A 25,375-nucleotide genomic window follows, 5' to 3' on the forward strand; every position below is an offset into this window, starting at 1 on the left:
CTCTACTGGCTGGGGAATGAGATGGATGAATGGCAGCTGTGGCATGAATCTGCAGCCTCTGCCATGCCCAGTCCAGCTGTAACCGTGTTTCTCACTAGCTTGCAAGTTCATCCAGTTTACATGTCCCCACATGCTTGGCATGTGTAATGATTCTCAGTGGTCCTGATTGCATTTTCCTGTTTTTATCCACTTAACTTCCATCTTGATTTTTTTTCTCTTGTGTCCACCATTCCTCCCCTTTAGCTGGCCACTTCCCCAGCTGGAGCCCAGTCAGATTAGACTGATAGTGTACCAGGACTGTGAGAGGCGTGGCAGAAATGTCCTCTTCGACTCCAATGCCAAGAAAAAGGGCACGGAGGAAACCCCCATCACCGTGAGTCACATGTTTACTTGGCGTTTGTGTATTTTTGGTCCTCTAAAAGCCCTTGCATGATTGCTTTGATTAACCTATGGTCTCTCTTATACACTCTGTAGTACATGTCAACCAGACCGTGTGCATGTGACTGACGATAACCCTTATTTGCTATCAGGATACATGCAAAAACATAAAAAAAGCTTTTTAAAATGTCACTTTTTATCACATCTCTTCATCAGTGCCTTCATTTGATTTTCCCTGCAAATGAGGACACACTGTCACCATCGCTGGCCTTTTTAAAATCTGCACAACTTGTTTAACATGTAAGCCAGCGGCATGTTGCCAGCTAACCTCGACCGGTTTGTTCTGGTGCTCTTATCTCCAGTAATAATAGCCTCAGCTGACCGCCCGTGTGTAAGCAGCATTCTTTCATCCTCACATGATGGGCGTGTCACTCACTCACCGTCGTTATTATTCATCTCTCTCTTTTCCTCGATGATCCTAATCTCTCTCTGTTCTGGTGTCATTTCAAAATGTGACCTTTTAAATTTTTATTTTATCATGGTACTTGATTGTGTAGATTTCTGTTTCTTGGTCTTTTTTCCTTCACTGCCCATTTAAATTTCTACGTACTTTTGTTCTTTTCTTTGCTTCTCGAGCTTCTCGTTTAACTTCTGCCTCCCCGGCATTGAAATTGGAATACTTGCTTAAAAATTTCACCTGATTTTCTTTAAACTACTGAAGCGTCACATGTAAATAACACTGTCGTCACATGTAGTTTCACATTTTGTTTAAAGGAAACACTTAAAAAAAAAGGAAAATCTGTGCATTAAAGCCTTAATTATACGTGTTACACGATAGGCTGTTCATTATTTTGATGCATCTGCAGTGCTAGTGGTTTGCCAGCTGCTTTGTGAGTTTTATCACATGACTGTTTTTGTCAGCTCATTGGAATGAATTTTAGATCAACGGCTTGAACGTTCAAAGCACGTAGAGAAAATGAGGGATCAAGCTACAGATGATTATTAAACAAGGGTCAGAATGGATCAGAAATGAAGATGTCCAGGTGGTGAAGTTTGGGGGAAAATATAATGTCAGGAAAGGGTTGGAGAATAAAAGTAAAGGTGAATAAGTGGAGAAAAGAGACGTCTTATAGGAATTAGAGAGGGGTGTGGAGTTTAGAGGCAGAGGAGAGGGAGATAAGCAGGGAGTGATTGCAGCGCTGCTCAGTCACGAGTTCTCCAGGAGTCATATGACTTGCTGTCACATGCTGCTGGACTCTGTGTATATTCCTCACACTGCACTGCAGCAAACACACACACCCATGCTCAAACTCGGCGCCATAAACTCGTCCGTCTGCACAAACAGAAAAACGTGCACACATTTTTTTAATCAGGTGGTGATTGCATCTTTAGAGGATGAAGCAACAATTCTCTTCCTTTTGTCTCCCCTCATTCTGGTTGCTACAGTGGTTTCAGCTGAGCTGAAAACACACGCGCACGCACGCACGCACGCACGCACGCACACACACACACACACACACACACACACACCCTCCCCAATGCATTCCTCCTGAATAGGCTGCCAAGTAAAGAAGGCACATGACTCTGGCTGATTGAGCTCACATTGCTGTCAGTTAGCTGTTTACCCAAGTGCCTCTGGATTAGGTTTCTGTGTTTTATGACCCACACAGTTTGACTTCATGTCATTTTCCCCATGACAAATGAAGCTGTCAATATATGCTCACTTTGGAGCAGTAAATGTATTTATGGAACGTTTTTGAAAACTAATATGCACTATATATATGTTTTATTTTTAAAGTAATTTTAGTGCATATTTCAGAGTCAAATGAGCTTTTAGGTTATCTGAAATAATCTTTGTCTGTGACTTGAAGAGCGCTGATACCCAGGTGAAGATGTTTGGGAAATGCTGCCACCTCCGTCCGACACGAGGCAGCAGCAGTTCCCTGGACAGCTCCTCGTCGTGTGCCTCTGATGCCAGAGAATCCAAGGATCAGGGCCTCCGCTTCCAGGTAAAGCAACACCCTGCAGTAACAACACGCGTCCAAAAGCTGCAAGTGGATAGTCTAAACTTGACCTTTTTCAGGTTAATGCAATAAAACATTGTTTTCTTCCTCAGGGTTCAAGGTGTTCCTCTGATGTAGTAATGCTGGGGGAGATGATGTTTGGCTCCGTAGCCATGAGCTATAAAGGGTCCACTCTCAAAATCCACCAGATCAGGTAAATAAGCAATAAACCAGTGACTAATTGTCTTTTTTTACTTTAAAAATATTCATAACGTTGGAAATTTGGAAAAATCAGTTTCATGTGACTAAGGGAACAAACATCTGTGTTTATATCTAAGTCTTGTTAGGATTTCTGTGACTGAACAATAGGGGTGTGTGTTGGCACGAATCTGGCGATGAGATATGAATTGCGACTCGATATCACAACACCAAAAGCCAGATGGTTTTTGTGATTTCAAGACTGAATTTGATTCGAAAACTTTGTTCAGAGGCTTCTAAAGCCGTTTTTACATAACAATGCCATCAATTTCCACCAGGGTTAGGGTTAGGTTGTATATGAGTGATCAGACAGACAGTTACTGCAATATTACTACCAAGCGAGGCACAACAACTTGATTTATCAGCACCGTGTCTTCAGAAAGGGCTTAAGACGCAGAATAAAGGCGGTAAAGCACCACACCAAAGGAATGCAGTAAATGTTTACATGTAAAGTCTCAATAACAAAAATACTACAGGGTATCCGCGGGTCCTTAAAAAGTCTTAAAAAGTCTTAAATTTACTTTTCCAAATTTAAGGCCTTGAAAATCCTTAAAAATGACAAATAATCCTTAAATACAGTTTCCAAAGGTCTTAAATTACCAAAGACCCAATAAACTAGATTATTTTATTTCTGACATTTTCGTGAATTTCAGCATTTTTTGTGTACGATGTTGGCGTAAGCGGAACCATACACATTCAGTTGGTTGTGAAAGGGGACTATTTTTAGATGAGCACGTTAGCTGGTTAAGCTAGTGGGAGCTTGCGCCATGGAGAAGTGCAAGTTTAATGGTAACTGGATGGCTAATCCCACGTTCGCGACGTGGTTAGCACCGGTTCCAGGCAATAGCTGTAAATTATAGCTTAAAATTAATTAAAAAAATTGCTTAAATTTGGATCTGGATCAAAAGGAGTCAGTTGAGGTGGTTTGGGCATCTTGTCAGGATGCCTCCTGGACGCCTCCCTGGGGAGGCGTTTCGGGCATGTCCTGCCGGCAGGAGGCCGCCGGGTCGACCCAGGACACGTTGGAGAGGTTACATCTCCAATCTGGTCCGGGAACGCCTTGGGGTCCTGCCGGAGGAGCTGGTGGAGTTGGCCGGGGAGAGGACGGTCTGGTGCTCCCTAGTTGGGATGCTGCCCCCATGACCCGTACCCGGATAAGCAGAGGAAGATGACGACAAGCTTAAATTTGGTCAAAGTGGCCTTAAAAAAGGTCTTAAAAAGTCTTAAATTTGGCTCCCTTAAACCTGCAGATACCCTGTACTATTTTAAATGTAGATTCAGTATCATAACACAAAATATCGCGATATTTCAATGTATCAATATTTTCTTACATCTCTACTGAACAAGTACACGACCATGTCTGCAGCTGCTGCCTTTCTGCGTGGTTAGCATGTTGTCCCTGTGCGTGTGTGGGGTTTTCTCCGGGCGCTTTGGTTTCCTCTAACATGCAAGTTGGGTCATTTAACTACGTTGCTGTATTCACCATTCTAAGGCACTGCTGATAAAAGCATCAGCTAAGTGAATAAACAGGAAGGAAGGATAACTGCAGGTGAAGCAGTAGCTTACATCCCACGGTTGCAGGTGGTTGTTCTGTGGACTGTGCACGAGTGCAGCCCTCATTAATAAACCAGAACGTCTGCAGTAAACAGACTCATTAGGGTTACGCTCACATGCTCACATCTTTGTTCCTCTGTTATCCCAACGTCAGATCACCACCTCAGCTGATGCTGAGCAAGGTCTTCACCGCCAGGACAGGAAGCAGTGTGTACGGCAGTTTCAACACGTAAGCACTCGCATGCGCAGCACACACAGTTTCAATAATAAAAGTGTCGTGTTACATTTTTCTTTTTGGGTGGTTTTGTTGTTTAATCCCCACAGGCTACAGGACAGTCTGGAGTTTATCGGACAGGAGAGCAATACCTTAAGGCCAGATCAAAACACCGGGCCCAGCAGTCTTTTAGGTAACCAAGGCAACCTAACACCACACCAAACCTTCCATATGTGATTTCTCCTCCTGTTTAGGTCATTATACCTTTATTTTAGGAGTTTTCCCATTTAAACAAACTACGCCGGAAAGGCTCGTCCAACATCTTTGACCTAAGTTTCCACTCGTCTTGTGAGCAGAACGTTTAAAATCCACACGATTTCTGAGCGAAAACGGCTTAGTCAACTTAACTTTCAAACACTGCTGACGTGTTTGCTACTTCCCTCGGTCTCATGACAGCACTCGTTGCTGGTGACGAATGTCCGTTATCAGTTTCTCAACATTACACAACAGTTTGGAGTTTTTGACTCCGGCTCAGAAAGTAGAAGCAGTAGTATTAGAATGTTGGTCAGTTCTGTCCTGTTATGTATGAAGTTTCTTTTGATTCAGTGGCTCTGACACCCTGCCCGGATAATGGTACAATAATAAAATGTGTTAACGGTGTTTTCTGTGAGCGATGCTTGCTGTTTTGTTTAGCCGATTTCCTTCCAGACTAAAAATCTCCCGTAACTAACCAGATGGTTGGACCGCTGGATACTTCTAGCTTTCCCCCTCCGTTCATTCGCTAATCATGGTTCATGTTTTTGTCTCTTTGCCCCTCTACTCTCTCTCTTTATTTTTCTCTCTCTTCCATTTGTTTGTTTGTGGCCCAGGATTTTCTCAGCTCTGCAGCCCTCGACGGGCCTTCTCTGAACAGGGCCCGCTGCGCCTCATCAAGAGCGCCTCTTTCTTTTCAGGTTGGCGCTCAACACTGGCCACAGTCGCTGTGCGCCAGTTGCATGTATGCACAGAGGCTGTAGCTGGAGTAGTGGCAGTTTTTCAGGATGTGACTCTTTAGTGTGGCGTGCATGAGTGGGAAAATCTTACCCCGGCTTTCCACAGGAGCCGTCAGCAGCACGTTACTGCAGCAGCACGTCATAGCTTCTGATAGGAACCGCTGTGGTCAACAGAACCTTTTCCACAGGAGCCGTCAGCAGCCGTCAGCAGCGCGAGTCGGCCCCGTCTCAGGAGCAGCATGTCGCGGCCTTTACGCGCCGGTTCTATTTTCTACGCGCGACGCCTCTGAAACGGGTCAAGTTCGACATTTTTGGGGAAGGAAAGACAGGAAATCGGACACGGAAATGGAGAGAAGCTCCCGAGATTTTCAGAATAAAGAACGTACTGCCTTCCGGTTGCTTTACTTTTAAGACAAGTTACTAACTGTGCGGCCCCGTGAGAAGTTATCACCTAGCTAGCGGTCTCCTTTGTTTTTCAGGTCCGTGTTGGTGATTATAAAACGGACAGAACATAAAACACAAAACTTTTGGAGCCATGTTGTAGTTTTCTCCTGCTTGTTGTTGTGTTTACTGACGAAGTCACTCGTGTGACTTCGTGCTCTGTCGGTGACAGCTGCTCCCCTGCTGCTTCGCGTCTCGTGGGAAGGGCCAAGCAGCAGCTTACGCGAGCAAGACGTGCTGCTGCAGTAACGTGCTGCTGACGGCTCCTGTGGAAACCCGGGGTTAGTGGTGGTTAGCAGCCAGAAACGGCATGTCTGATGATTGACCTGGGTCATTTAGTTCAGGCTGGCAAAACTTGAGAAGTATTTTTCATCTTGTAACAAAAAAAGAAGCTCGTTTCGATTCGTCAGGACGTTTAGATTTGGAATGACTCAGTGGTCACAAGGGAATTAAACCATTTCTGTCATTTTCCTCATTTTATTTTTTTAACCAGTAGATTTTTTTAAGGAAATCATAAACATGCCAGCCAGTGGTATGTGACCCAGATGTGTTGCATGTTAATCAGCTGCATGGGGAAAGGTGTTAGTGGCTGTAGTGTATCTTCCTTTCCTTGTCATTCAATCTTGCTTTGACCAGCGTGTCTTTGTCTGTAGCTCTTATGCAATGTTTTAGGCTTTGTTTGCAGTGGGAAGTAGACTTTTAAGACTTTACCGGTCATTTATAACTGTCTAAGCTTGTTTATTTAGGAGAAATCTTACACATCAGTGCAGCTTAATAGTCTTTAAAAAAAAAAAAAAAAAAAAAAAAGCAAAAGCGATGACTTGTTTTAACATCTGGCCCAGATTACTCTCAGTATTTATTGTACAGTGCTTCCTTTGTTCTCTTCTACATATGTTTAAGATTTTTGGATTTTGTGTTTTTGAAATCCAGTCTGTGAGGCCACGGCCTTCCCACATTCGCTTTTAATTATTTTATTTTTTTCCTCACTAATAAGAGTTACTTTATGCCTCGACTCACTCGTTTTGCCTTGGTTAAATGCTACTAAACGAATTTGGTACTAATCATAAACATCTGTAACTAACCTTAAAGCAGCAACACAGTTCACGTTGGTTTAAATTACAGAGCTCATTTGTTGCTTTTGCTACCTTTTTTCACGGGTTGGGACTATTGGGGGCGACATCCACAGGGAGGTTTTTCTATAATTGTGTCTAAATGAGTGTGAGCTTTCCAAGTTTCCTCATGTTGGTTGCATGACCTCACTCTCTGACTCCCACTGATAGTTATTAACTCCCAGCAGTGAAACTTCCTGTTACAGAAGTTGCTAAATGTTCCGTGTGCTAATCAGCCCTTTAGCGGGAGAGTTGGCACTTGTAGCTCGGATGTGGGATGAATCAATTACGTAACCACTACAGTCAAACAAACCTAAGAGTGGGTTTGTGCTTGGTTTTATTCATCACAATTAACTCATTCTCATCGTTTAGTGTCCTTCTTTTTTTCTTGCCATCTCACTTATTTTTTCTTCTTCTTCCTCCTTTCAGGCCACAGTCACCCGATGGACATGCCAGGCCGAGGTCCACACGATGAGAGGGACAGCGGCATCGCCAGATCAGGTCCGTTAATGAGACTAGCACTCAAAGCCAGGGTTGACCTGCACTTGCAGCAGCTTTCAGTCCCGTAGCTGAGATCTGAAACTTACCCAAGTTTGTCCTGAAGATGAAAATGTGCCAGAGAACAAAAACCAACACGCATACATCACATCTTGCACGACGAACCTGAGCTTCTAAAAATAGTTTCAGGGTTTTTTTCCTCTCTAGAATGTGTGTGATGTAGCTGAGTGTATTTTTCTCTCAGCTTCTCCTGTGGTTTACCTGCTATAGCTTGACTTGCATAACCACCAGGAAGTTTAACCAGAGGGCCTTAGCTAGAAGCGCTACTTCTGTGCTGCAGAGAAACTCATGCCAGAGCTTTCTGTCCTGTTCCAAGGCAAGGCTGATGGCAAGAAGAGACTCTCATTAAAAAGCACGAAAACAAAATTATAAATGGCCTGTATTTGATATAGTGCCTTCTAGAGTCCTGGAACCCCCCAAGGCGCTTTACAACACAACCAGTCATTCACCCATTCACACACACATTCACACCCTGGTGGGGATGAGCTACGATATAGCCACAGCTGCCCTGGGACGCACTGACAGAGGCGAGAAAGAATAATCAGTGATTGTTGGTATAAAGGGTATTTTAGATGTTTATGTAACTTCCACAGATTTAGAATCTGACATCTGCCCTCACCCCTCCCCTCACAAACATCAATACGTCCGGTTGGCACGACCGGTCACATGGAGGTGATTAAATATAGCAGCTCTCAAAACCAGCTACTAGTAAACGAGCTTCTAATTCAGGCATCATCCTCACAGCTGCGCTTTCCACCACCCTGCCGCGTCGATGCCGATGAGTCCTCGACCCAACGCTGACACCAACATGCAAACATTCACGTCCCTCATCAACACACAGGCTTCTGCTGGCTCATCAGCATACATATTCACTTTATCCAGCTTCTAGGCTTGTTTTAACACACACACACACACACACACACACACACACACACACACACACACACACACACACACACACACACACACACACACACACACACACACACACACACACACACACACAAACTGAAGATCACACATCGTCAACATGATTCATGTGACCATTGATCCGTGCCTGCTGCCTGGGTGGTAAATAACCCTGTAGTCGGGGACCTTTACTCCGTGTGTGTGTGTGTGTGTGCAGGTTTTTGTTATCATGCTAAGCTTGGTGTGAAGCTGGGCTGCTGCAGCATGTGACTGCTGGCTGATATTACATCTGATATGAAAGCTGTTCAGTAATTAGAGGTCGTGTCTGGGCAAAAAGGGAACAAGTTTCTTGGATCACTAATGTGTTCAAGGGCCTTTTCTTTCTGCCACATTAAAACACTTTGTTCTTTTCAGTTCTCCGTGTGTGTGTGTGTGTGTGTGTGTGTGTGTGTGTGTGTGTGTGTGTGTGTGTGTGTGTGTGTGTGTGTGTGTGTGTGTGTGTGTGTGTGTGTGTGTGTGTGTGTGTGTGTGTGTGTGTGTGTGTGTGTGTGTGTGTGTGTGTGTGTGTGTGTGTGTGTGTGTGTGTGTGTGTGTGTGTGTGTAACCCTACGTATTTGTAGTCTGACTCATTCTTGTCCTTTTACTCTCGGCACCCACAACCCCCTCCATCTATTCCCTTCTATCCATCTCTTGCTCATTCTGGTTTTCTTTGTTTTTCTTACATCTCTCCTCTTCTCTGCTCTTCTTTCTCTCCCTTATTCCAGCCTCGTTGAGCAGCCTGTTGATCACACCTTTCCCGTCTCCCGGCTCCTCTTTGACCAGCAGCTGTGCGTCCAGCTACCAACGGCGATGGCTCCGCAGCCAAACCACCAGCTTGGAGAACGGTGTCTTCCCTCGATGGTGAGACGAGAAGTCCCCCACGCAAACACACGTTTAAATCGTCTAATGCACCAAAAAGGAAAATTAAAATTGGGCGTGTTTTGACAAGAATCTTGCGATATGTTTTATTCCACAATGCAGTATGTTACGTTACTAAAAGCAATTTTACGACTGACTTTCATTTGAAAACTCGGACCACACACTTCCCAGACACATCCGGTGTTCTAGTGAGATCTCAATGATTGCGGTAAAAACTGCTGCCACCTAGCAGTCGGAGTTTGAATTGCACCACACAAAAGAAATCCTGTAAATGTTTGCATCTAAATTCTTAATAAAAAAAACTCTGCTTTTAAATGTCGATTCTGTATCGTAACACGAAATTCCACGATATTTCAATGTATCGATATTTTCAACCTAATATTAATCATAATCTTCACAAGAACAACTGCTACATATTTTTATTTTTATCTATACAGACTTCTTCAAAATAACTTTTCAGTGTGTTTACTATTCAGCTCAAATACTCGCACAATCCCACACTTGATATGTTAATCAGAGGGAGACGAACAACTTCCCCTATAGCAGCCCTCACAGTCCCTCCCAATCACTGGAGTCCCTGTCCGGGGCCTCCGTCTGGCTTCTGTAAAGTTTATCCTACATGGACTTCCTCAGAGTCCAGCAGGCAGCTGGGAAAATGACACGTGTGCTATGTGCCAAGAACTGCACACAAACAGCGCCGCGACTAGACAGGATGCTGTTTTCTGGCCTGTGAACTCAGCTGTCAGCCTCCCTAATCTGCCCTTCATTCCAGCACAGCAGCACCAATGCATCATGTAAACCAGCTTCAGCATTAAAAATGACAGAATTATTTATTTCCTTTGACCTCATTTTTAATTGTATGTTTATTATTCACTTGCCGTGAAATTAGAGTTCTTTGACTTTTGTTCCTGCCCTTTGAATTTGACTCCCTGTGGACTCTGTTCTGATCAGGTCGGTGGAGGAGAGCTTCAACATGTCCGATGAAAGCGGATCTCAGAGCCTCGGGGTGATGAGGAAGAAGAAGATCGCTATCGGAGTCATCTTTACGTTGTCCTCCAACCCTGAAGAGAACAGCCGCTTCCTCGACTTCTTCTTCTCCCACTTCCCTCTGTTTGAAAGCCACATGAACAAACTCAAGAGTGCCATTGAGCAGGTAAATTCATGCACATGTGTTTGCTCTCCTTATTTCTTGTTTCAACCACATTCTGTCCTTTTTGCTGTTGGGCTTCGTTGACATGTCTTGTATATTTGTGGTTCAGTTTATTCATGTCTGTTCATGACCGTTCAGCTCTCTCCTTTCTGCATCTCCTGCCTCATGAATTCCTCTGTTTACCAGCTTCAGTGCCAAATATCTGAAAGTGCATGTGTGTTGTGTCACTCTCAAGGCCATGAAGATGAGCCGACGGTCAGCAGATGCCAGTCAGAGAGCTCTGGCTTACAGCCGAATGGTCGATGGACTCAACGAGTTCAGGTTGAACACACATTTCTTCACTTTTAACAAAGAAATAATTTTACGCCGTGTTTTGTCGCAAACACATTTTTTATGGAGATACACTTATCTATGCTACATTCTCTATGGTCTGCCTTTAAAGCAGCAGTCCAGAGTGTTCCCCCTCTCAGAAATTATGTACAATTTTTTATTTTTAAATCCATAAAAGACATTCTTACCCTGTACGGTGATATAATGTCAAAAATATTTTTGCCAAAGCTTCCCCTGACCCGTAGAGTCTCATGCAGTGTGAATTGAGCCCCGCTCAGCATTAGCCAATAGCGTTGGACATCCACTCACGTACAGATGTCAATCACAGAGCGCATGTGCAAGTCTGTGGAAGTGCCTAGACTGATGCAGAGTTGGCAACGTTTCTGCGCGTTGCTTCTAGCTGCAATCACGCAAGTAGGGAGATGGGCTAAAGGTGCAATACATTTTGTCCTCCTCTAGAGGGTGCCTTCTGACAACAAAATCCAAATTTCTGCTTAAAAAAAGTTCTTTTGCCAGATTTTTCTCTTTCCAGATATAGAAACCCCAGACATCACTGCAATATTATGAAAAATGTTGAATTGAAGCCCACTAATTGATGGCTTCTACATTGTGACCATGACTATAGGCAGGCTAAATTTAAAGAGGTCTTTTTAATTTAGGTCTTTTGGAGTCATCAGTTGTAAGGAAGCTTCAGACTTTTATTCTTTTGGTGACCACTATCATAAAATCTAAATATTCTTACATTATAGGCTGCAGAAGTGTGCATGGCTGCAGCCTTATATTGATTTCATCCGCTCATAAAAGAAATGATCTATGTGCACGGACCCCCGTGTCTCCACTGCTTCTTCCCCTTGCACATGCTGGCAGCTACTAGCTGGAGATGTCCACATTGCTGCGGTCATATGCCTGTTGACACCTGGCTGCAGCAACCCAAGCTGCCCAAGTGGCAACCCTATCTACCTCAGACTCTGGTCACAAGCAAGCACCAGAATAGTAAACACCGAGTGCCAGCAGGAGCAACGCTTGTGCCCGGGACTTGCAAAAATATCTATAAAATCTCACCCCCAGAAAGCAGCCACGTATAAAGCTAGCCGCCCATGCCATTAACGGGGTTTGACATCATGGCACATTACAATAGGAAACTGGAACATTTTTCATTTCTGTCATGGTTCTGTGGCTCTGACGTCGTCGGAGGGAGGACAGGCACACATGCTGGCAAAGATAAGGTGCTTACTTAGCAGAGACGTGTGTACATAAAAGTCACTCCAGCCTCCCGGGGGGGTGGGGGGGGGTGGGGGGGGATGTCAGGGCTTGCAGCTCTGAATCATCAAGACAACAAGGTTGAAGTTCAAGTCTTCTGCGAGCAACTGTGAAAGAAACGCGGTACAAGTCTCTTCACGTGAAGCACTTCAGATGGAAACTACCAAATTCTACAAGCTTGGATTTGATTGGCTGGCTGATTATTTGTATAAATAACATTTTGTTACATTTATATTTTAGTAACAATTTTTATGCTGATCTGGTCATCTTTTAGTTTTTTTTTATTTTACCTTTTAAACCGGCACATAATCCAACCAGATGTTTCAGCTTCACATGGTTTCATTTCTGATAAAACATTGAGTTTGTAGGTTCACCTGAACAGTCGCTGCATAAATTAAATGCTAATCCCAGCTCACGGTAAATAGGGTTGGGCATCGTTTGAAATTTGAACAAATCTGATTCCGGTTCCTAGCGATTCTTGATTCTGGTCATTTCAAGAGGCCGGGTCAGAAAACTTGACATGTTTTAAATGAGCCGGCTAACCAAAGGTCTGGCTTGATAACACCGTTTGAACTTCTCCATGGAATTTCTAAGCTACACTTTAGAACACCTCCGCATATTTTCCATGATTGTGCATAACGCTAACACTTCTGGCGGATTCCTTGTTGGTACTCGGCAATTCAGAACTAGAAATTAGAATTAAAAATGTGAACAAATTAGTCCTGGTTCCAGTCGCTGCTCAATTCTCCACCCTATCAGTAAATGAATAGCATAGCATAGTTTATTTATAAAGCACGTTTAAAATGCAGCATGGGAGCTGCCCAAAGTGCTGCATAGGCTAAAACAAAACACAACCATTACAAGGAGCTAAAACAAAGGATAAAAATCTCAATCAAAGGCAGTTAAACCATGATGAATACTAAGAACACATTAAAACAAAGATACAATAAAACACTAAAACGAGTCACTGTCTAAAAGCCAAAGTGAAAAAGTGGGTCTTTAAACGAGATTTAAAAACCGCCAGAGATGGAGCCTGCTGAACTCCAATGGGCAATGAGTTCCATAGCTTTGGGGCAGCATGCATAAATGCTCGATCCCCCCGCGATTTGAGTCTCATCCGCGGCGTGTACAGCAGCAAAAGGTCAGCCGACCTCAACGTGCGAGTGGGTACATATGGAGTGAGAAGGGCAGAGAGGTAGGGAGGTGCCAGGTCACTGAGTGCTTTAAAAACAAAAGTCAGTAACTTAAACTGCACTCTGAAAATGACAGGGAGCCAGTGAAGATGTGCCAGGACAGGGGTAATGTGGCTACGTCGGTGTGTACCCGTCAAGAACCGGGCAGCAGCGTTCTGAACAACCTGCAGCCGATTCAGGGCAGAGTCCGGAACACCAATGAATAGGGTTGGGCAATAAATCGAAAATTTTATCGAAATTTTTGACTCTTATCGAGATAATTTTTCCCATGTCAATAAATTTGATAATTAAAAGAATGAAAAGATGTGTGTAGGTTGGCGATGTTCATGTCCCTTTAAGAAGGGTACCACCGTAATACATGTGACAGCCCCATCTAGGGGACAACTTATGTTTCTGCGCATACCTGTAGTTATCGTCCATTTATTGTTATCGCGGTGAAATCCTCAATATATCGTGATGTTGATTTTAGGTCATATGGCCCAGCCCTAGTTTGGAATAATTTCTCATCTGAGTGTTCACAAATGCAAATGTTACAAATGACCATGTCCTGCCTCCAAACCAAGGAGTTTATTCAAATGGTCCTTTAGATGGAACGTTAACGGTTTCGTCACCAACCACAAGGTTAAAAAAAGAAGTCCTTGCAATGATAAAATGCAGTGTTACTAAATGTCTTCTTTTTTAAGTTTCCCATAAATAAGAAGGACTGGAGTCTTCCTCTTTTTTGAATTAAAATATTTTTGGGAGAGGCGAGTAATTCATCCTAAAATAACTGAAGTTCTGGAATGACCCTGAAGGTCACGTTTCAGCATTCAGCCCGTCTTTACATCTCACTTTACTGGCTTCTTTATCAGTCAAAGGTTCTGAGTCGACCTTGTTTACAGCCTGAGAGCCATTGGAGTTTTCAGTTCGACACAATCGATGATCTGGAGGGTTTTAGTCCTTATCAGCAAAACTTCGATGTCTTGTGACTGATCACCAGAGCTGATCGCAGCCGATTATCACAGGGAGATTTGTGGACAATTGTGGGGCAGTAGTAGCTCAACAAGTTGAGCGGGTTGTCCAGTAATCGGAAGGTTGCAGGTTCGATCCCGGCTCCGGACTGAGAATTCTGCTGTTGTGTCCATGGGCAAGACACTTAACCCACCTAGCCTGCTGGTGGTGGTCAGAGGGACCAGTGGCGCCTGTGCTCTGTGGCCTCGCCTCTGTCAGTGCGCCTCAGGGCAGCTGTGGCTACATCGTAGCTCATCACCATCAGTGTGTGAATGGATGAATGATACACTGTAGTGTAAAGCACTTTGGAGTCCTCACTCTGAGACGTGCTATACAAGTGGGAGTCCTTTATCATTATCATTTATCATTCATGGTTGATTCCTCATACTTCTAACACTTTTGATCATCTGCATAGACTCCAGTTTTTAGACTTCAATCACATTTTTTCCACGTTGCTCATGCTGCAGAGATTCCCCCTGCCCCTGTGTAAAAGCTTGGCTTGTGGCCGAGACAGGCTCACCAACACCCCACGTCCCATGGAAAACTCCTGTCCTCCTCAGTGGACAAATGCCCAAGCTGAGACGCACGCACACACACACACGCACGCACTCACACACACACACACACAATGAGGGTCTCCCATGGCCTCAGTGCAGACAGTGAAGCTCTGTGAACTAAGATCGCCTTTGTTTTCCCTCAGAGACAATAATCTGTCTGTTCTCTCTTTTCCCCCCTCGTTCCCTGTAATTCCTCCTTTTCGTTCCTTGTCTTTCTTTCATACCTCATTTGATAAATCTCATCGCTCCAGGATGACCATCTGCGACCTCTACACAATGCCCCGCGTGGCCGAGCCCGTCTGGTTGACCATGATGTCTGGAGCATCAGAGAAGAACCAGCTTTGCGGTCACTTCATGAGGGAGTTCTCCTCACTAATGGAGCAGGCCTCCAAGAACCAGTTGAGTGTTTTATTACTGTAAATGCCTCGTAAATGCCACAAGATTTGGACTTAAATCAATGAAACCATTCCATCCCAATGTTTAAGTGCTCATAAAGTTGATCATTTTGATTTATAACATTTAAAACTTTCCATAATCTCACTGTTTTCTTATCTTTTATGGCTCGTACTTCAGTTTCAAACTTATCAGCAGAGGAACACATGCAGATCCACACACACTCACTGTTTATTCTCTCCCTCACAAATCTTTACACACACACACACACACACACACACACACACGCACGCACGCACACACACTGTTTCCCCCCCCCCCCCCTCTTTTCATTTTATGTGAATGAGAAGGTCCCTGCCTGTCTCTAACTGCTTATTGTCGCCGTTACAAAACCATTTCAAACCATTGATAATTGTGCAAATGTGAATTGGTAACAAGAGCTTTGTTGAACATTACTACAGTTTATTTAAATAGCATTCAAGAAACAAAACTTAATATATCATTAAGTATGTTTTAAAATATGTTGTTCTAGTCATGTAAATATTGGAGTTGCAGCAACATTTCTATTAACAGCTTTAATTTTGAAAAATAATCAAATTGGAGTTAATTTACCTGCAACCGAAATGCATTTAGTCCTTTTGTGTGGGCCAAGAAAACCGGTGCCTTTTCTGTTTACTATACAAGACATTATAGGTACGTTTTTAAATGGTTCTAATTAGCAAAATCACATCATTTATATTAATTAGCTGTTGATCATAGAGGATTAAGAGCTACCTTTTTTGTTTTAAATATTCATTACAGGTACATATGCGTTCAAACATTACTTGAGAAGATTAAGAGGTGTGGAACACTTAAAAAAACATTTTTAATAATTATTTCTGATTATAATCAGTCACTCAGAGTTTTTCATGCAGGCTGAACATGAAAATAGTCTCCTACACATATCTCCTGCATTAGCTTCTGATAGAAAATAGACGGTGCAGCGCTAGGATTTGAAAAGTCTGACAGATCTACGTCACACTGTCACTTAACATTCATGGACTCACCCATCTTGACTCACGACAGGAAAGGTTGTTGTTTTAGCATCCAGGAAACCGCAGAGAAAGTCTCGGCTAGTAGAAGCTAACCATTAGCATTAGCAACTCCACCACACAGCATCACTCCTTCAGGTTTGTGTTATTTGTGGAGATCATCATTGTTGCGGAGCAAATGGAGCCAGTGGTAGAGTCGTGTTGTTACCCACCCCCCGAGAACAACTTAAAAGGCATCCATTCCTACTAGAGACCACTGCAAAAGTACTGAATGAACAAGTGAAACACGTCTTTAAAACGTACGACAAACGGGGACAATAATTCCTTGTTTGCTGTTTAGCTGTTGACTAAGAAAACAGACGGTCTGCTGTGTGACCATTTGTTTTATTTTTACAATCATTGTTTGGATGTTGAAGTTTCCACCACTACTGGTTAGTCCAGCTTACACCCAGCCACATCTATGTGCCGTTGACTCAGCAGAGTGTCACGTTGTTATGGGAACCACTTTACTGTATCACATCACGGCTCTTACGAGGCACCCTATGAGTGATCCCATGATGGCTGCTGATGCTAGCTCTGTATTCTGGCACGTGTTGAAACTAGACGTTCATTACTGTGAGTCATGAGACTGGAAAGGAAGTAGACACTTGTGGTCAGAACCAAGAAATGAGTGTGTGTGCGTGCGTGTGTGTGTGTCACAAAGTATGTTGTGTAGGAAGTGATCTAGTTTAGAGTATAATCTGGTATTTTGTTCTCTTCTGACCCGGCTGCATCCCACATTCCAGGTTCCTTCCTGCATTATTAACCGCCATCCTGACCAATCATCTGGCCTGGGTGCCCACCGTCATGCCCAACGGGCAGCCTCCAATCAAAATCTTCCTGGAGAAACACTCCTCCCAAAGCGTCGACATGCTGGCAAAGACGCATCCCTACAACCCCCTCTGGGCTCAGCTCGGTGAGACGTTTGATCGTCACGATTCAACGATTTCATCTCCCGTTCAAAGGAAGGGAGTGAAGTGTGAAACCTGTGATGTCATTAATCGTTACAGCATCAAGATATTTGCAACTGATAAATATTTAAAAGATCTCTAAAAGTTTGAGTTTCAGACATTTAGGAAATGAGTCGAGGGTGACACCTAGTGTTCAGAGCTGGAAACTGCATCCAAAACAGGAAACTAAAAGTGTGCAAACATTTTTTAAGGATGTTGTTGACATTAACAAAGAGACAGGACGGGTTTTGATTTGTCCTCTCTGTGTGTAGGGGACCTTTATGGGGCCATAGGGTCACCGGTACGGCTGTCGAAGACGGTGGTGGTTGGCTGTCGTCAGGAGCTGGTCCAGAGACTCCTGTATGTCCTCACATACTTCATCCGCTGCTCAGAGCTGCTGGAGACCCATATGCTGGACAGCGCTGAAGATGAGGCCATTGTCATGCCCGGCTCCCTCATTACCACTTCACTCAGGAGGGGAGAGGTAGAGGAGTCGGACTATGTTCTGGTTACTGTCCATAAACCCAGCGGGGACTATTTGTCCCAAGGTGTCCACAGTCAGCAGACTGAGGCTGAAGACGGCAGCTACCGCTCTGACAACAGCCTCCAGAGCAGCACGTACACGGACACGGAGGTGGAGAACAGCTCCAGGGATCCACTGAAAGAGAATGATGAGGACGAAGACGAGGAGAACAGAAATAACAGTCAAGGGTCCGGGAGCAGCGTTCTTCAGCCGAGGCTCGGTGAGGACGTGGGTTCCGTCATCAGGACTGCAGAAGATGAGTCTGGGGAGCTGAAACGGGAGGCCGGCAGCCCGCGGGCCCCCGAGGTCAAGTTGGAAACGGTGCAGCAGGTTGCCTCAGCCTCGTCCAGGGAGCCGGGCTGTGCTTTGGACGCAGAGACCAAGAGCAACACTAAAGTTGTTTCTTCCTTCACACCCACTCCAAGTCTGTCCCTCCCTTCAGTCGCCACGGAGAGTAAAAGTGTTGGAGCTGAGGTGGGGGTGGATGCCAAAGTAGGGGGTCTGCCTTTTCAACCGCTGGGAATTCCTTTAGAGAAGAAGCCACCGGATAAGAACCTGGCTGGAGCAATGCCTATACCGTTTTTACCCGGGAACGCTATTACAAGACACGTGGCTTTGGCCGGGGAGGAGCCAGCAACAAAAGTCACCTTCCTCATCGGGGACTCCATGTCCCCTGAGTCAGACACAGAAAGTCGGCGACGGAGAGTAGAGATGGACATCAGAAAGCACAGGAAACACTCCAAGGAAAAACTGCTACCTTATCTGCAGCTTCAACAGCAGCACAGAGGAGCAGCTTCACCCACCAGCAGGACCAGCACATCTGGGGACCAAGCCAAACAGACCAAGAAAACCGCAGCTCTGCAGCGGGTGTCCAGCAAGATGTCTCAGTGGAGCGGGAACTGTATGGACGATTTTGACGAGTATTTCAGTCCAGAGAACCCTGTGGAGATTAGGACTATAGACTACATGGGCAAACAGGAGGCAACCAACATGAACAATCTGCAAAACCAACCTCTAAATCCATCAGGGATGTCTCGGATTCATGATCTAAGGGATCACAGCTTTCAGAGCACGGTTAGGGCTCCGAGTAGTGGAGACGTGGACTCCAGCAGGAGGGGAGACGCCTTATCTGGTGTTCTCAGAAGGTGCAGGTGTAGTTCTACAGACTCCTCTGACTCCTGCTGCTGCAAGAGCTGTCCTGCCAAGCAGGACAAGGATCTCGTGTTTTCCGTCCCTGTTCTTCAGGATGGAAGCAACAACGGAAAGGACCAAAAACAGCAGGTGGCTCCTGTCAATGACTGGGAAATACCTCGGAATGAGAGCTCGGACAGCGCGTTGGGAGACAGCGAGAGCGAGGAGACGGAGGACTGGCAGGAGGAAGTTCTGGTTCCCTTCCCTGGGTGAGTCGATGCGCGTGCACACACACACACACTTTCTCTTTTTCCTATAAATTGGTGTTCAGTAATGAAAACCAACTAAAAAGTTTTGTTCGACAGGGCAAAGTTAGTAGAGAACTACTCAAAACCTACCATTGCCAACTTTGGTTGGTCTCTTTTTGGAGGCTACTGCCGCACCTACGTTCCAGACTTTGTACTGCACGGCATCCCGAGTGACGAGAAGCTACGGCAAAGCCTCGTAACGGAATTAACCCACACTGTTCAGGTACAGCCAGAGTCGTTCAGTTCGGTAGACTCGTCTTTGCTTGTGTATTTCATTACGCGTGTGTTTGTCAATGTAGCATCCTGTACTGGATGAGCCCATAGCCGAGGCCGTGTGCATTATAGCGGACACGGACAAGTGGACGGTACAAGTGGCCAGCAGCCAGAGACGAGCTACAGACGTGAACAAGCTGGGGAAAGAAGTTCTGGTGTCCAGCTTGGTCGCCAGCTTGTTGCAGTCCACGTACCAGCTCTACAAACTCAACCTCTCACCCAACTTTGTATGTTTACAGCCCAGTATCTTCCTTATGTCTAAGTGTTTCAGTTCTAAACTGGTAGTTGTTTATAACCAGTCTCGTTTGTGTCGTATTCAGTGCATAATGCACCTAGAGGACCGACTTCAGGAGATCTACTTTAAGAGTAAGATGCTTGCTGAGTATCTGAAGGGCCAGACGAGAGTCCACGTGAAGGAACTGGGCATGGTTTTAGGGTAAGCTGTTAACCTTTACTGCTCCAGCCTATAGTTGGCCTCTCCTAATATTTAATAAGTTTCCCACTTGTCTCTCCCACTGGTTGAAAGTGGAAATAATTCAATTCAATTCAATTGTATTTATATAGCGCCAAATCACGACAAGAGTCGTCTCAAGGCACTTCACATAATAAACATTCCAATTCAGGTCAGTTCATTAAGCCAATCAGAAATAATGTTTCCTATATAAGGAACCCAGCAAATTGCATCAAGTCACTGACTAGTGCCAGTGACTTTACAGCAATCCTCATACTAAGCAAGCATTAAGCGACAGTGGAGAGGAAAACTCCCTTTCAACAGGAAGAAACCTCCAGAGAATCCTGGCTCAGTATAAGCAGCCATCCTCCACAACTCACTGGGGATCGAGAAGACAGAACACACGCACACGCACACACACACACACACACAATGTGTCTATAGTTATATTGTGATTTCTTAGTAAATATTCTATATGGTGAAAGATAAACTTTATTGTATTTATCCTAGTGGATCTATAATTAAACGGGTAAACTAGCAGTAGCACATCCAATGTCAAGGAAAGCAAAAAGTTATTATCAGGAGAGGGAGAATGTTTAAGTGGTTAGCAGCAGTGTGCTAGGCAATGGCCCCCTCCATGAGGCCACCACAGCTCAGCAGAACATCATCGTAGCTTCTTCTGGGGAGAAAAACACTTAGAGAGAAAACAAAGTTAACAGCTGAAATTGCAGAAAATAGTACAGTTAAAGAGCAGACTTGAAGAAAGTAGTAGAGTGTGAAAAGTGGTCAGTGTATCCTCCAGCAGTCTAAGCCTATAGCAGCATAACTACAGAGATAACTCTGGATAATCTATCCTATTTAGATGTAGGCATGTTGGAGGCAGGGCAAGGGAGAGCCGTCTTTACCGACTGTACACTCCACCTCCCTCTACTCCCCCACTTGTCCAGATTTAGGCTAACATCAGATTTTAAACATAGGCCCTATCAAATAAAAATGTTTTAAGCCTAGTCTTAAAAGTAGACAAAGTGTCTGCCTCACGGACTAAAGCTGGGAGCTGGTTCCACAGGAGAGGAGCCTGATAACTAAAAGATCTGCCTCCCATCCTAATTTTAGATATTCTGGGAACCACCAATACAGCTGTCTTAAACAACCCCTTTGTAGCTAGTGCTAACAACGAGCTAATGCCAACATGAGCCAACTGATACTAAATAAGCCAACAAGTTTAACAAATCCACCCTGTTGGACAAAAAATATTATTCCTTACTTGGCCAGTAGCAACACCATCAGGTGACCATCAGTTCGTGATTTTGTGGCCTGCTGTAGCTCCCTCAAATGAGTGTAGGCCGCGCTGAAGTTCACTCCGGTTTTAGCTCTGCTTCGCCTTCAAAGACATTCTCTTACTTTTACTTCCGGGCCCTGCAGTGATACCAACATAAAGCAAAATTCTTCTTTTTCTTGTGCTTTTTATTGATGATCGACGAACTGAAAATGCTGACTGCTAGCTTTTAAATGAGCTACCGGCGCAGTAAACGGCTGTTTCCATAAACCAGCGTTCCTAACCCAACCACAAAAGCTCTTATGTGTGATTTCTGCTCAGCGGATGGCTGCAGACTGCTGTCCATGAATAGTTTCCCAAGTTTGTGGCTCAAGAACCATTGCAACCAGTTTGAAAGCAAAAGCCTAAAGTGTTGAAGTGTATTTGTTGCTTTTAAGGAAACTGTTTATTCTCTGGTTTCTACAGAATCGAGTCCAGCGACCTTCCTCTGTTGGCTGCAGTGGCCAGCACTCACTCCCCGTACGTTGCTCAGATCTTACTATGAAACTGCACCAATAGGTCTAAACCAGTATGGAGACCAGTCGGACCAGAGCGGGATCACTCCAGCCCCTCAGATACAGCTGTCCATGCTGCACAGCTGACCCCCTTCCATGGTTCCATGGCCTACATGGTGAAGTTTACCTCCAGCTGGAGCGTCGCCCATCTTCATGGACTCAGACCGTGGAGCGATGTGGACGTGGCGCCACTAGGTGGAGGTAGAGAGCAGGAACAGAGTGAGGCTCAGCAGATGACTGAAGCAACTCTGGTATGACAGGAATCTTATTTGAACATAACTTTTGTTTTATTATTTTTGGGAAATAAAAGCCAAAGACTTCAAGTTTCTTCCACAATAAATAAAAACTGTTGATGCACACCACGAGGAAACTGTGAACTTTAACTCTCCAACTCCTTTGTTTACCTGTACAATCTAAACTTGGCATTATGAAGTGAAGGACTGGGTTAAATGGAAATGAGTATTTTCATAAAAACTTTGAGTTACAGATATTAAACCCATTTATGCCATATTGTTCTGCTTGTTTACAAACCACCGTTTTCTGTAATTTATTTGTTTGGCTAAATGAGACGCTCACCTGACTTTGGAAGCTTTTTCCCCTCTTTTGGCCACATATGAGTAATTAAATCCTTTTTAGTTTACAGATTATGTATATACAATAGCTAAATGTGGCTTTGAGGTCATCACAGGTACAGCTCTACCTCAGATTGTATTATGGGCTGCTTCAGCTGCTCCATAGAAACCCCCTGAGGTAAATGTATAAGAACTTTAATCAGAATGTCAACTGTGTCGACTCTATGCTGTGTTCTTTAAAAACAAACAAAGGGAAGGCTGTTTAAATTAAATAAATAAAGGAAGGAATATATATTTTTGCATTACACGGTGATGGAGACGGGTCCTGTAATACTGTGGAAAAGCTTTAACTCGTGTTGTTTGAGTGTATTTTTCAAATGGAATGCTGAAGTATTTTTTCATTTTTATATCCGTCACCTTTATATGATGTTTACGGCTTCAGTGCTTGAGACAGAGGCGACTAGGAGCCTTTTCCTAGATGCATATGTGCTGATTTAACACTATTTCAGTTTTTAATTTTATTTCTGATGACGGTTTTATCCATAAAATAACTAAATTACAGAAATTCTATGCTCGATTATTTTATTTTTTTCATATTTTGTCTTTTCAATAGCAGGGAATAAAAAGGACAACATAGAAAAGCCTGCAGCCAGTAAATCATTTAAGAAATCTTCAAATCAGCTTTTTTTTCTTTTACTTTTGAAGCCTTTGTGTTGCTATGGAAACTGCCACTGTAGCCCTGAAAAGTGGACAGTGTTTGGCTTCCTTTTCATCTAAATCACAACCAGATTAAAGTCCAAGTCTTAACAGAGAAGAAGCATGAATGTTTCAGTTTTTATTTTATTTTTTTTGGAAAAGCTCATTTTGCTGTTGAGGTGAATAAATTCATACTGATGTGTATTAAAGATGCTCTGCTACATTTTGTACATGACAACTACTATTGATATATATATATATATATTTATCTGCTTTTCCCTCTTTGTATATGAATAAATTATTTAGTTGCTCATACTCGAAACGGTTTCTGTAAACTATACATTCTCAAGTTATTTCCATGTGTTTGTGCAGAATGTCTTTTATGAAACGTCAATTTATTTTTCTTCTTTTTTCCCAATTTTCTGGGAACGTTGTGCAATAAACATGCTGAGAACTACAAGTCTGTGGAGACGCTGACTGGTGTGGAATCAAAGAGAAATCAAGACAAGTTTAAATGTTTGAAAATAAAATTTATTTCCCAGAACTAAAGAAAGCAAAATTAATTGTGATAAAAAAAATTATTTTTTTGTGTGAACAGGATATAGAGAGTAAACATGAACAAAAGACCATGCATCTCTGAATCACAACATGTCTTATGCGATGAGGAGCTAAAATAAACATAACACACACAAACGCACCACAGTTATGCAACAAGATAAGGAGTGCCCATGCTGAGGCAGTGCATTAAAGCACCAATAGACCAAAACATCAAGATGGTGATTAATAAAGTAGATTATTTCAAAACAAACCAAAATAATTGTGTTTGTTTCATTTTCTTATTGCACATTCTGAATTCTAACGAAAAATCGAAGCAGACGAGCCACAAATACATTGAATGAGGTGCTGCGTTTACTGACATGGTAGTTTTAAAATCCTAGGTTTTGATAATCTCTAGCATCTCTTTCAAGAGTTCAGAGAAAAGCATGTTAGTGTGTGATGCATTCATGTACCTCTTCAAGCTGAGCCACACACACACACACGAGCACATGAGTTTTTCACATCCAGTGCAACATTCATGTGGCCTAAAAACTTCCATAACTATTAAAAACAAGAATGCAGTTGAATTTTACATTATAAAAATAATATAATAATATTAACTGAAAATATCAGCAAGGGGTCAACAAGGACAAAACAGTTAACTATCTTATCTTTGGCTAATGTTGACAAATATGACCCTCTTTGGGTTTCTGGTGACATTGCGCCCCAAAGTAAAATGTCTGTTGCCATATTCCCCATTAGATAGGTAGGGAAAAAATATTTGTAACCAGCCCTGATCCAGCAGTACCCCTTTAGCTTAGCATTAGACAATGTAGATGAATGGTAACCACTAGCTTTGTGTGTGGGAAAAAAAAACCCATTATAATTACTCAATATTGATTCTAATTCTGCTTGGTGACCTCAATACTCATACTGACTGAGTGAAAGTGAAAATAATAAGTAACACAAATGAATCACAGGCACCATTTTAGACTTGGGACTACTTTATGACACATCGTCACAACTGTAAAATTGCACCAAGTCCCATAACCTTTATAAAAGTAACCGAAAAATGTAAAATGTAATAAATCTTGTTGCATTCATCACTATTGGGTTGACTTTATTCATATCTGTTGGCTCTCAAGCTTTGAGGTTATCTAGCAGAGTACAGAGGCTAAATATATAGTTCCTGGGTAAAATATATGAAATATAATAGAACTGCACTACTTTGCCCATGCAGCTGTGTGAAGTGCAGGTTTGTTCCTCTTCTGGACTTATGGATACAGTGATAAATATGTCTAAATCCTAATCATCTTTCAATTAAATTTCAATGGAATTAGATTCTACGTATCAAGGAACTTTGTCGCCCTCTTGTGGTTATATTATGACACTACAACACGTTATTTTATCGTGAATGTGACGTATTTGGTTTTGCAAAAAAAGCAAAAACATATTTTTTTTTATTAAAGTTAAAACAAAAATCATTTAAACATTTTTTAATTAAATTCAAATATTCATTTATATGTAGGCTATATTTAAGAATCCTTTACATATTTTTGTGTGTGAACTGTTTATCATTTTTTGTATTTTTGTACTCCATTGTTTTTCTTTTTTTCATTTACCAATTTTAATTTTCTTCTACTTAGTTTTTATTTTACATTTTATTAAATTATTACTGTTATGTTTTTTATTGCGGTTGCCAGGCACCTTGTGATTTTTATTTTGAATACTATATGTATAAAAAATGTTCTTCTTTTTCAAACTTTAAAACGTTAATCATAATACTGTATGTATTTTGCCTTCTGATGAGCAACAGTTGAATTGCGG

The 25,375-nt window shown here is 43.0% G+C and overlaps 1 protein-coding gene across 3 annotated transcripts in view; it reads left to right on the forward strand.

Annotated features, from left to right (window-relative positions):
• Positions 1-22,066, forward strand: part of fnip1 (folliculin interacting protein 1) — a 33,586-nt gene extending 11,520 nt beyond the window's left edge. For 2 of the 3 annotated variants that reach the window (XM_070555826.1, XM_070555827.1), the window contains exons 2-18: positions 244-373; positions 2,250-2,387; positions 2,495-2,595; positions 4,348-4,422; positions 4,518-4,600; positions 5,277-5,360; positions 7,379-7,450; positions 9,181-9,316; positions 10,286-10,487; positions 10,720-10,805; positions 15,066-15,212; positions 17,024-17,193; positions 17,500-19,150; positions 19,247-19,412; positions 19,489-19,689; positions 19,783-19,898; positions 21,655-22,066. In XM_070555826.1, coding sequence (XP_070411927.1) covers positions 244-373; positions 2,250-2,387; positions 2,495-2,595; positions 4,348-4,422; positions 4,518-4,600; positions 5,277-5,360; positions 7,379-7,450; positions 9,181-9,316; positions 10,286-10,487; positions 10,720-10,805; positions 15,066-15,212; positions 17,024-17,193; positions 17,500-19,150; positions 19,247-19,412; positions 19,489-19,689; positions 19,783-19,898; positions 21,655-21,733 — 3,637 coding nt within the window. In that variant the 3' untranslated portion in view covers positions 21,734-22,066. The remainder of the gene's footprint in view (positions 1-243; positions 374-2,249; positions 2,388-2,494; positions 2,596-4,347; positions 4,423-4,517; positions 4,601-5,276; positions 5,361-7,378; positions 7,451-9,180; positions 9,317-10,285; positions 10,488-10,719; positions 10,806-15,065; positions 15,213-17,023; positions 17,194-17,499; positions 19,151-19,246; positions 19,413-19,488; positions 19,690-19,782; positions 19,899-21,654) is intronic. The other variant, XM_070555828.1, reaches the window with a different exon arrangement.
• The last annotated feature ends 3,309 nt before the right edge of the window (positions 22,067-25,375 follow it).

Source organism: Nothobranchius furzeri, chromosome 10, assembly GCF_043380555.1.
Source record: "Nothobranchius furzeri strain GRZ-AD chromosome 10, NfurGRZ-RIMD1, whole genome shotgun sequence".
Classification (NCBI taxonomy): domain Eukaryota; kingdom Metazoa; phylum Chordata; class Actinopteri; order Cyprinodontiformes; family Nothobranchiidae; genus Nothobranchius; species Nothobranchius furzeri.